The 12,307-nt window shown below is 41.7% G+C and overlaps 1 protein-coding gene across 50 annotated transcripts in view; it reads left to right on the top strand.

Moving 5' to 3' along the window:
* Positions 1-12,307, top strand: part of MAPK8IP3 (mitogen-activated protein kinase 8 interacting protein 3) — a 77,404-nt gene that overhangs the window by 38,080 nt on the left and 27,017 nt on the right. For 29 of the 50 annotated variants that reach the window (XR_015277542.1, XR_015277540.1, XR_015277539.1 and 26 more), the window contains exons 8-9: positions 2,473-2,575; positions 4,988-5,106. Coding sequence is in view for 26 of the 50 variants with exons in the window: in XM_086855083.1 (XP_086711209.1) it covers positions 2,473-2,575; positions 4,988-5,106 (222 nt within the window). In the remaining 24 variants the exon portion in view is untranslated. Of the gene's footprint in view, positions 1-2,472; positions 2,576-4,987; positions 5,107-9,340; positions 9,353-10,967; positions 10,986-12,307 lie in introns of all 50 variants that reach the window. The other 21 variants (XR_015277533.1, XR_015277537.1, XR_015277528.1 and 18 more) reach the window with 1 other exon arrangement.

Below are 12,307 nucleotides of genomic sequence, written 5' to 3'. Positions count from 1 at the left end.
TCAGTTCCCTACAGTGGCATGTATTCATGTCATGGGACCTCTTTCATGAGTGCTCAAGTCACGTCTTAGGCTGAGCTTTTGGAAAGGGGTTTCTGGACCTCATCAATATGACAGTTAAAAGCTTATATTTAGTTTTCTGTGTGGGTTTATTCATAAGTATTTTATATCCAGATGTTCAAATGTCAAATTTGTCAGTGAGATTAAATAATTATTTTCCTTCTGTGCTGTTATCCAACACTATGATTTGCTTAGTAGAATTGTATCCAGCTGTTTCAGCTAAGTGAGCTGACTTTTTTATCCTCTTCCTCATATAAGAACACTCCCAAATCTGTGGAAGTTACAGTTGTTTTCTCTCCATTTTCCAGAGTACTTTAGTAATTTGAATTCATGATTTCTTCTCAGGGAAGCCATCATCTAAGCTTTAGCACTAGGCTGTTAAATAAGTAAATGATGTAATAACATGATAAAAGGCCCTTTAGCTGTGCCTGTGTAGTGTCTGAGCAGATCTACCCTGGATTGTGAGACTTGCAGTGGCCACCAGAAATGAGAAGTGATCTGTTTTACAGATCTTAAAATGAACTTAATTATGAACTTAAAATACAAAAGGACTGTAAGATTTTTTTAAAGATTCTTGTTAAAATTTCTTATTGGAATAATCTGCAGGAGCACAGAGGTAAACATAGGTCTCTGAGGATGGCATCTGAACCAGGTGATCTTCTTTACCCACGTTACTCCTTGGGAAGCAGAAGTTATAACTAAGTTATTACTGCAGCAGAAATTCCTCTGCTAATATTCGCAAGCTGGTTCCTAACAAATTAAGACCAGAAACCAACATACAACATCTTTTGCTGCAGCACTAAATGAGAACTGCCATAACTGAGTCCCAGTCGGTATTTTCCTGAGGGGGTCCTCAGGGTCACAGATGTCCATCTGTCAGAGACTAGGATAGTTGTCCATTGGAGCATATGGGTTCTGCACAGCCTGCTGTTAGATTGTGGTATGGCTGTGATCTTGGCCAAGGCAAGACCATGAAACACTTATAGCAGGAAAGCTAAGCATGGATGTCAGTTGTTTGGATGCTCTGTAAATACCCTGGTTCTTACAGTTGCTGCTTTACAAGCTCATCTGCTATCGATAGTTTTCTTGGGTCAAAGTCATCTCTTTTTTGTATGTGTGCAATTGTGAAGTGGAAGCTTTATTTTTTATTTTTTTTCACTTTTTTTGGTGGAAATGTGATATTGTGGAATTTGCTCAAAGCAGAGAGATATGGCTTCTTTATGTGCTCTGCATATTCAACCTTTCAGCTATTTTTCACCCCTAATGCAAAATCAGTTCTCCATGCTTAGAAGTAATGCACGTACTTGAATTTTAATAATGTATTTTATGCATCTGTATTTAAAATGTCTGTCAGTGATGCACATGCCTTAGAGCTGAGCTGCCAAAAATGGTACTCAGAGGTATTTGCAGAAAAGTGTCCCAGCTTGATAAAATAAAGCTGAGGAAGGCTGTGTTTATATTAGGCCTGCTGGGTGTGGATGCCTGCTTTGGCAACAGATCCACATCATACTTTGTCTTCCAGCCTGGATTTGCTGCCAGCCGGTGCACAATGCCAGTCTAAAGAAATTAACACTTCAGTTGTTCAAAGTTCATGGACTTTGTATATTTGGCTACTGAGATCATCTAGAAAGGTCAAAAATGTCACATCTAAGTTCATTGAGGGACTAATGTAATTCACAAATTAGCTCGTTAATCCTTCAGGAATTCTTTGTGTGAACAGACACTGTGTTCATGTTGCTTGTTCAGAATAGCTGCAAGTCTGAGCTTTTGAAGAGTTTGGTATTCAATAAATAGGACTTGACAAGAGGAAGAAATTCTTTATTCTTTAAATATTGGCTTCAGGCTGTAGATTTCACACAAACCAGACTTCATTTATCAGTTTTGAAGTCAAGTTTCACTGTAATGGGTATCTAAGCCAGTGTAGACTTGAGAATTTGTATTGAAAACCTGATTCTATTAAAACTAAACTAAATAATGCCAGTTCCTAACAATAGTAATTTTTATAAAGCTATACAGAAGAGCACTGTGTTGCCTTCGATCTCAGCTAATCCTGAGTTACGCGTTCTGAATATTCTGAATCCTGAATTTCTAATTGGAAGATAAAAAGGGAGTTTGGGAATTTATTTTCAATGGATAATAATGGATAAAATATTTCTGCTTATCCCATTTTAGTGAGTATTCAGGGCAATGACTTCAGTGATGCTCTGGAATGGGGTTGGGAAGGGGGGTGTTTATGGTGTTCCTGCTCTGGAATTGAGAGACCACCTTCAACAACTTTCTGTTCTGATTTTAAGACTTTGAGCATGGCACCATGAAATTTTCAAACCTCAATATTCAAACCTGTAAATGTCCCTTCAAGAAATACCATTCTCTGAAAGTCCTGATCCTGTACATGATATGTACTGTCTTACCTAGGGATGGGCAGCAGCGATGAGTGGTCCGATGTCCAGGACATTATTGATTCTACCCCAGAGCTGGATATGTGTCAGGACCCCCGCCTGGAACGCACGGGTAGCAGGTACTGATCGTGACTTTTCCCTGTGTGATGTCACTTGGTTTCATGAGGAGTGAAGAGTGGGTTCTCTGACTCATAGTGAGCTCACAATGCAGATGTTTGAGACAGTCTATATACTCTGCTTAGTATCAGAGGTCCTGACCTGCTTTGTGTTCTCCAAAAGGCAGATGCCTGCTGGTGATCTGCGGGAGAATATGTACAGCTGACCCAGGACTGGGCTTGTTTGCCTTGCTGATCCGGGAGTTTGGAGGGATGATGGAGCAGCAGAACGTTTAAGAAAAGCAAAGAGAACATAGGCTTAAGCAGTTTTTTACTGAAATTTACCTTTTAGCCTTGTCCAGTGGGTAATTTGGCACTGTATCAGCAAAAGACCCCACCAAAATCTTACAGATATGAAGAAAATATAGTATCCTGCCAGAGTGAAGGCAAGATTATCTGATGATCCCAGTCTGGACTGGATTTGCTCACCCTGTTGAGAACCCCCACTAAGAAAGGGTATGAGCAGCAATAACAACCTGCATTTCTCAGCTGGGCAGGCACACACAGTTAAGCTCCCCTTGGGACATATAGGATGCCTGGACTAATTTTAGGGTCAGGAGTACTCTAGGGAGTTGAAACTGCTCTGTGTGGGGAAGACAAAAGTGACTGATGAGATCTGATAAAAAATTGGTCACATCCAAGGGAAAGAAGGAAATAGAGAAGATTGATGCACCAGAGCTCTTTAGGCAGGAATCCCTGCTCCAAGTGGTGAGACTGAGAGCTACAGGAGATATAGCCTGACTTGGACTGCTGACAGTGTCTGTGCTGCTCTGAAAGCAGAGTGCTTTCATGATACATATAGCTCTGAATGCTGAACAGGAAATTTCAGTCTGAATTAGGTCTCCAGGTCAGACTGAGTACTGGTTTCTCTTGTAATCTGTGCTGATCGTCGGACTGTGTGATTCATTTGCAGTGCCATTACATCACCATTTGTACCACCTCAGTGCTCTCAGCGTCTGGGTAGATGGAATTTTTCTGTAATTGGAAAACAATTTCTTTTCCTCTTCTTTGCAATGGGCTGTAGCTCCATTATCGGGGCAGCTACTACACTCCATTTGTAATCACGAAGATTATTTATGTGATAGTGAAGCCATACAACTTGAGATCATCTCAGTTGGTTCTGACCTTTCTGATAGATTGCTGGAGAAATTGCACAGCTGCTGTTCATGTTGGTTGATGTCACTCATACAAGGCAGGGCACTGCAAAGTATTTATAACTCACATTAAGACAATTTTTTAGAGTAGACAGCCACAATCCTAGAGGTTGCCTTGCCTGCATATCCTGTAACAGCTGTTTCCTGCTTTGAGCCGTGAGGCTGTCGAGAAATACAAGATTCTTGTTGGTATCAAAGACACTGAGAGGTGAAAATGTGCTGTCAAATGATAACACCAAAAACTATTAACTTTGATTTACCTTTAATGACATACATTTGGGGACATGTAAAGAAGCATTTCAATACATAGGCTTACCCGAAGGGAAAACGGACCCTTCAGTCTGATTGCACTTAACTGGTTGGCCAGGTAAAAAAGGCCATTTCTATTTTCAGCACTGAATTTCTTATCTGGTCTTACTGTTGCCTGAGGTTTCTGTCTAGATTGATAGGAGCATGGGAACCCTTGCAGAATCTGACAGGTCAAAGCTGAGCTCTTCTGCGAGTTGAAATTTTTCTGTGAAACATTAAATAGTCCTTAACTTGTGTGACTTCAAAGTAAATCATATAGGTGAGCTTTGAGGTTGTGCATGGATAGGTGTGTCCTCAGCACAAGAAACATGTGAAGGTGATGGAGCAAGTCCAGAGGATGCCATGGACGTGCTCCACGGGCTGAAGCTCCTCTGCTCTGGAGAGCAGGAGGAGAAGAGGAGGTTCCAGGAAGACCTCAGTGCCCTTTCCAGGGTCCAAAGGGGCTCCAGGAGAGCTGGACTTTGGACAAGGGCCTGGAGGTACAGGACAAGGGGGAATGACTTCCCACTGCCAGAGGGAAGGGTTAAAAGATATCAGGGAAAAAAGTTTGTTGTCCGGAGAAACTGGCTGCCCCTGGATCCCTGGAAGTGTCCAAGGCCAGGTTGGGCGGGGCTTAGAGCAACCTGGGATAGTGGAAGGTGTCCCTGCCCATGGCAGGGGCTTGAAACAAGGTGGTCTTTAAGGTTCCTTCCAACCTAAATCATCCCATGATTCTATTATTTGGGGAATAACACATGCTATTTTTTTTTCCTTTGTGTGTTCCCTGATTCAGCCAGTGATGAACAGATGGAATGTGCTTTCAGGGTTTTGATTGCAACAGTCTGAAATGCTCAGTATTTCGAAGATAATTTTTTGAGCTTAAATGTTGCCAAGTAACAAGATTCCTTCTGTTTATTTTTGCTTCCAACAACAGCCCAACACAGGGGATTGTGAACAAAGCATTTGGCATCAACACGGACTCCCTGTACCATGAACTTTCCACAGCGGGGTCTGAGGTCATTGGAGATGTTGATGAAGGAGCAGATCTGCTAGGTAAAACCTTGTTAGAACCATTCTGTTTTCTCTGGTACAATGACACTGTATTAAGCATTTGGAAACATTAAATGCTGTTTTTCTTTCAGAACTTGGATGTTTAGCTTTTTTAAGAATGCATGGAAATTGAGACACATGTGACAGAAGCATGTACCTGCAGTACAGTAATGATTAATCTAAGCTGTTAGGTAACTTTTATTAGTCTTTAGTGCATAAGTTATTTTTCTATAGGATTCTCCCACACAAGTAATATGAAGACAAAATTTGCTCCTTCTGCTTCTGGCCAAAAATTCCTCCCCCAGTAATTTTATATTCAGAGTAAAAAATTTGTTTGAAATTTGTAAGAAAGTAACTCATTTGGTTAAGTTTTTGATATTTAAATGATGTGGAAATATTATGGTCTTTAATGCAGTATTTACTGATTTACAGTCAGCCTAAGTGATGTAATAATTCACTTTTTAAGTTGGTTTTGAAGGTGTTTGTAATACTTGTAGCCAGGATATGTTCTGTGTTCCTGGCTGGGACTCTGCAGCAGTCAGAGAAGCAGCTTTGCCTCTGAGCCCTCTCCAGACTTTTTCTATCGGATTCCTGAGTATCTAAGTCTTGTTTTTTGACAGAATTTAAGCATGTTCATAATTCCTGCTGTTTTCCTGCATCAGGACACTACAAGTGGTCTTTGAATACTCAGGTGATGTGGGCAGCTGATAGAGTTTGTAGCAGTGTAGCTCATTTTCCATGTTACTGCTTGCTTTAAGGAGCTTTGGGATCGATGAGAACTTCAGAAACAATGTGTTATGTGTACTTAGTGGCAAGAGATCTGATGTGAAATCGAACATTTATTTTCTGATGATTACTGATACAGATCTGCTTATGGATAATCTTGTAAATTTGGTTTTGTGTATGTGTCCAAAACAGAATGAGCTGAAGTATGTCATAGACTTGTAGCAGCTCACCTTTGCCCAAATTAGGAAGGTATTGGCTTTGATATGTCTTGTATCAGGACCCTTAAGAAGCATATGTTTCTGCAGGGGAGGGTGGATTTTGCCCTTTTAAACAAAAAATTAACCTTGACGATGTGGGCTGAAATCTGGAAAGGAGTACTTCTTGTTTGACGAAAGACAAATATCTGTGAAATTGTACTATTATAGCCAATAGTATGATTGGAATTAAGAACATGAACCAGACCATCATGAGAATGCTTGCAATAGCTTTTTGATATGAGTAGGTTTGGGTTGTTTGTTTTTTTTTTAAATCATGCTAGCCCCTGCAGCATGTATGAGAGCCTTCATGCCATTGCCTAAAGCATAAAATAATTTATTGTTTCACCTTCAACTCAAGATTGCCAGAAGAAAAACTATCTGTAGAAGACTCAGGATGAACACACAGGCTTTCTCTGCCTGCAGTGGGAGGCAATCTGTGCAAATATTTACAAAATTAAGAATTTTGAAGGAAAAGCAAGATTTCTGGGTTTGAGAATCCCCTAGATGCTGGTAGCCATTTGCAGAAGGGCTGGAGCTCCTGCTTAAAGGGAAGCTTGACAGTAGGAACACACGTGATGGTTAAAGCTGTGGCATGAATTTTGGTTAGACAGCTCTATACATTATCAGGAGCTCTCTTCCTATAGGAATCAAAACACTAAAACCATGGATAATCTTGCTATTGAGTATGCCTTTCTTGGTCCTTGTGTTCACTCCTTCCTTATCAAGGAGTATTGGGTTGATTCTGTGTCTCTGTCTGCTAATCACTGTGCCAACTGCTGCTTTCCTTCTCCCCCCAGAATGGCTGGGGTATCAAGTATTACAGGCTTGGAAGAGTTAATATTCTGGAAAATGACTTGCTTGGTGTGTAAACGTCTTCAGACAATGTGCTTCCCACTTTGGAAGCCTGCCTCCTGGAAATCCACTTCCCGTTGGGATGACCCTGTAGCCTGACCCAGTGATCAGCAAGAAATGCAGACTGTTGTTTTAAAAGGCCCAAAGCTTTTTGTTGCCCAAATCTTGCATGGTTGTTCACTACAGTCTCAGATGAAGTCAAAGGTGCTTCACCTCTTCCTGCTACAAGGCTGCACAAAGACTTCGGTGTGGTGAGATGTCTGTTGTTTGGGAGTTATGACTTGCAATAGAAGTGTACAAAGACTGTTGAACAGTGCCCATGTAAGTGTTGAGCCCTGAAGATCATAGTGTAATTTTTGAAGACTGTAGCATGGCTTACGAGGAGGACATTTCTATGCTGGGACAATTTTCTGGCACAGCACCAGACCCTCTTGGGCGATCCCGTGGTGGGTCAGCAAAATAGCTGGTTCCTTTTCAAACTTGGGAGATGGACTGTGGTGAAATCAGGTAGTTCTGTGCCTTTTTTTGTGATAAACATTGATCTAATTAATCCTTTTGCTGAGTTTTGGCCACTGACTCTGGCACATACGAGTGTTTTTAAAATGAACACACACATTGTTGGTTGTCCAAAGGGAGTGAGTGCAGAGAGATCTCAGGGGTTGTGTCTGTCAACAAGAAATGAGACTGGTACTTTTTTTTGGCTTTGCACAACAGAAGGCACAAAAGAAAGTCTGGTAAAGATAGAAGCAAAGGGTTAAATCTCAGGGCTGACAAAAATCTGTCAACATAATCCAAAATTTTGTCTTTTTTTTAGGTAGAATGTTCTCTCTTTGTACTGTACTTTTGAATCTGAAGAGACACAGAGGAAATGGTGCTTTATGAGCATCATGTTTATAAAAGCATTATGTAAGAAACAAGCTGAAAGAGTTCTCTCTTGGTCTTATTTGGAGCTCACTTCTTTCTGTAAATCAAATTAATGAATGACTCTAAGGTCACTTAAGTGAAGACTTACTACTTCCTCCAATCTCTGAAAACTTGGCAGTCGTTCTGTAATTTATTTTGGTCTCGGTTTCTTAAAGAAAGAAAAACCTCATTAAAGAAGACTTTAAAAGCAGGACTTACTGAAATTACCCTTGAGCAGTGGCTGGCAGACAAGTCTGATTCTGGAATGAAAAATCCCATTTATTCCTGGTATATAATTGGCATTCTTCATGTTTTACTATTTTGAATAAAACCCACAAAACATGTGGGTTTCCTCCTGCCTCTAATACTGCTTTACATACATGGGTTTGTATAAGAAGTACTCTGGAGAAAAATGTGGAGTGAGAACAATTATTTACTAGTGGGAATAGAGGACCAAATTCCCTTATTTCTCCTACAGACTTAGGAGCACTAGTTGTGTATTTTCCTGCATATTCACTTGTTAATCACAGGTGATCCTGGGTAGGCTCCTGCTCTCCCATCTCCCCTTTTCTCAGCTCCCCCTTCTACCAGATCCCACTTCCTGCTCTTCCCTCTCCCAAGAGTTTCCATCAAACCATCACAGCAGTTTGGGTGTGCTCAGTGGACAGGTCCTTTTATTGAGGGTGGTGGGCTGATTGCCCAAAGAGGCTGTGGCTGCCTCATCTCTGGGAGTGTCCAAGGCTAGGTTAGAGGAGGCTTGGAGCAACCTGGGATAGTGAAAGGTGTCCCTGCCCATGGCAGGGGGTAAAACTGTGGATGATCATTCCAATCTAGACCATTCTGTGATTCAGGTTTAGGATAACCAACTATATTTGCTTTGGAAATGAAAGAACAGGGGGTCTATGGTAAAGACAGAAATGCAGCCTTATTACCGGTAAGTTTATATATAGTGTTGTGTACAGAAATTGTAATGAGATTATCAAACTAAGTTCCAGTGCTACACTGTACAAAAAAAAAGGTTTTACATGCAACCAGTTGTCTTTTGCAGACTGAAGTGTCACTGGAGAGCACAGTTATTGTCAGAGGATCCAGGTGTTAAAATCACAAGGGGAGGGGAAGTGAGAGGTAGTGGGAATGAGCTGTTCTGAATTTAGTGGTAGATGACTAAATAAAGACAAAAAAGGGTTAACCCAGTTGAGGAAGATCTGATTGCCTCGCATCCACGTCTGGAAATCTGGGGATAGATAGCTGAGGTGTATGTTTGCAGTTGTACCACAGGTTACTTTTCCTTGGTTGGTTTTTCTGTCCTATATGTAGAGTCATGCCATCAGCAGCTATGGCAGGTCCTGTCCTTACTATTTCATGCCTTTTGACATTGAAATGGCTGAATCATTGTTAATTTTTTTTGAACAAGATTTTGTTGGTTTCAGTCACTGATGGATCCTTTTTCACTTCCTTTTTCCCTTGTCTCTCTGTGCTTCGCTGGACATGGCGCATAGGGGAGTTCTCAGGTGTGTATCTCCTGCTCAGTTCTCCTTGTTTCCTTTTTTCTAGTTAAGGTTGGATGATGTGGTATACACGTGTGATACTCCCCTGCTCTTGTCCAAACACAGCTGGCTTTGCAGACTTCTCCCACCTTGCCGTGCTTGGTTGCCTCACACTGATGGGTCCCTGCAGCAGGAGGTCCCTGCTCTGCTCACATTCCTGCTGCCTCTCAACCCACTTTCTCTTGAGTGGCTGCAGGCAGGTTTGCTCCACAGTGTCGCACTAGCCTGTCACTTGAGGTCTCAGGGCTCAAAGGACTTTTTCTGCCAGGAAGGATACTTGTAGCAGAGGTTGGGTAGGAACAGACTGAGTGAGGGTCCCGCTGTCCTCTCCATGGCCTGTGCTGTGAAGAGTCCCTCCATGTACCAGTGGCTGTGGGGGGTTACCTGGTGCAAACCAACCCCCTAGAGGTACTGTGGCAGTGACATTAAAGACACTTTCGTGATGGGTTAGAGTGGCAAAGCTCTGTCTTTGGTGAAAACTTTACCTTTTTGTCTCAGAAGCTGGGTGATGGCTCTGTCCTTTGTTGGAGGAAGCTTGCTGCTCTAGGGCCATGCCATCAGGTTTGCACCTGCTTCTAAAATACACTTGGGCCCTGATGCAATTTCAGTTGAAGTCAAGGGGATCGCTCTTGATTACAGTACAAATGGGGTAAAAATTGCTCTGTAGTAAAGACGGAGACCTGGCAGCTGCGATGGTGCCAACAAGCTGTGCTATGTCCCTGTGCCCAGCACTGCTCAGTGTGGGCTCTGTAATGATGCCAAGAAAGGGATGGAATCATGTCTTCTTTTAATTCAGACTTGTTTTACTGTAAGCCACATTTTTTGTGAACATTCCTCAGAAAACCTCCCACTGAAGTTTGGTTGAAGTTTGTTGCAGTGTGGAGGTACCTTTTGGCCTTTTTAGGCCAGACAAAAGTTTTGATACTCAGCCCCACTTTTGTTCTTTTTTCCCCTGCTACTGTTCTTCCTTCGCCCTATTCATCATGTCTATTGACCTGCCTTTGTTGTGGTGATGGGAAACTCAAGGATGAGTTTATAGGGAAGATGATGAAGATGAAGGATGCAGATGAAGGTCATCTCCAACTTACCCTGACATCTGTTGTGATAGAACAAGGGGCGATGGTTTTAAACAAAAGAAGTGAGGTTTAGATTAGATAAAAGAATTTATTTTTTTTTTGCAATTAGGGTGGTAAGGCCCTGGCACAGGTTGCCCAGAGAAGCTGTGGCTGCTTCATCCCTGGGAGTGTTCAAGGCCAGGTTAGATGGGGCTTAGAGAAATGTTGTCTAGTGGGAGGGAATAGCAGGGACTGGAAATGGATGAGTTTTAAATGTCTCTTTCAACCCACACTGTTCTGTGACACTCTGAGGTAAAGTCCCTGTTAGGTCAAGCTACAGCAGAACAAGATAACTTTCTACCAAGCATCACATGTGCTGGCACCACACACTGTACATGTGCTGATGAGCTGCTCTGTTTGCTGTTTACAGACTGGTACTTAATGGCTGCTGTTTTTCTCTTCCTTTCTTCCCCTTTGTCCCCATCTCTTTCTGTTCCCTTTCTCGTATGGGATGGCTCTCATAGTACGGGATGATTTCTTTGGTAAGGCGAAGGCCTTTTTACTTTTTTTCCTTTTTTTTTTTATGTGCATTTTTTTCTGCATTCCTTTCATCCACTCATCATCTGTCCATATGCCTTGTATCACCTTGGTTTGGTTTTTTGTGGTAGAGGCAGCACCTCTTCAAGAATCAGGATGCAGCTGCTCTGTTGAGGTGGTTTGGGGATTCTCGTCTGTTTCAATGTCATTGATTATCTGCTTTGATGCTTCACATTGTTTGCCTGGCTGTGGGATAAAGATGGTGTAGGTGCTCTGCTGGATAGGGCTCTGCCCAGACCTCATATCCCTTTGCTCCATGCCCCAGAGGGTTGAAGAGGTCTCCTTATAGTCTCTGCACACTGAAAGTTTTATTCCCATGAGCAGAGCTGTCCTATTACAGCCTGTGCAAGATGATCTTGTAGCACTGTTCCATGGCTCTACGAGGCTTCCTCCTGTTCTTTATTGCTGAAGGAGCCTTTATGACCCTCTAGGTGTTTAAGGCATTGGGCTGTCACTGCATCATACACAAGTAGAAACTGTGGTGAAGGATACTGAGGGAATGCTGTGTGACCTTCAGTTCTGGTATGATAGCTCACCCTCTTCCCAGAATTAATTTCTTTCCCAAAAACAGCTGCAGAGAGGGATGTATGACTCAATAATATGAAGGAAAAAGATTTAATAAAAAAAAAAATATGGGGATGAGCTTTTCCCTGGATGTTCTTCAGCACCTTTAATGTTCTTGTGTCAATTTAATGCCTTACAGGCTAAATATTTAATTGGTTATTTGTACAATCACTAAAAACGAGCAAGAAAATAATTTTATAAACAGAAGACTTCTGGGTCTTCTGACCTACATGCAGCATGTCGTAAAAAACAAGGGCTATAGATATTTCACCTTATCAACCCAAAATCCACTGTAGTTTTGCATTGCAATTAGTGTTTCTCACTTTTGTGCTGTTGAAATATTCTCTAATACACATTGCCTGAAACATGAAAGTGATTAATTATCTGTCACTAATTTTTCAAAAGTTTTTTGAAAATGCTGCTTCTTACTCATTCTTGCTGGGAATTTGCATTTGTCATCATAAATTCATCCTGTTTAACTGTGGGAAGAAGATCTGTGTGTTGGAGTGTTGTGGTGTTTTCTCACTTCTCATGTGCTGCCATGTTCTTCTAACTTCCATTTAATTCAAGTTTGTGTTGTTTTTACTTTCTGCAAATACTAATTAATCAGCAAATGATGTATCATGAAGACTGTTGATGTCTTTGCTGTGAAGGAAGAGAGAGTTCAGAGGGCAGGACAAATACTGATTGTGGGGAGACTTCT

Source organism: Cyanistes caeruleus, chromosome 17, assembly GCF_971803275.1.
Source record: "Cyanistes caeruleus chromosome 17, bCyaCae1.hap1.1, whole genome shotgun sequence".
NCBI lineage: Eukaryota > Metazoa > Chordata > Aves > Passeriformes > Paridae > Cyanistes > Cyanistes caeruleus.
The sequence above is the reverse complement of the archived record's forward strand: the minus strand, read 5'-3'. Positions and strand labels throughout refer to the sequence as shown.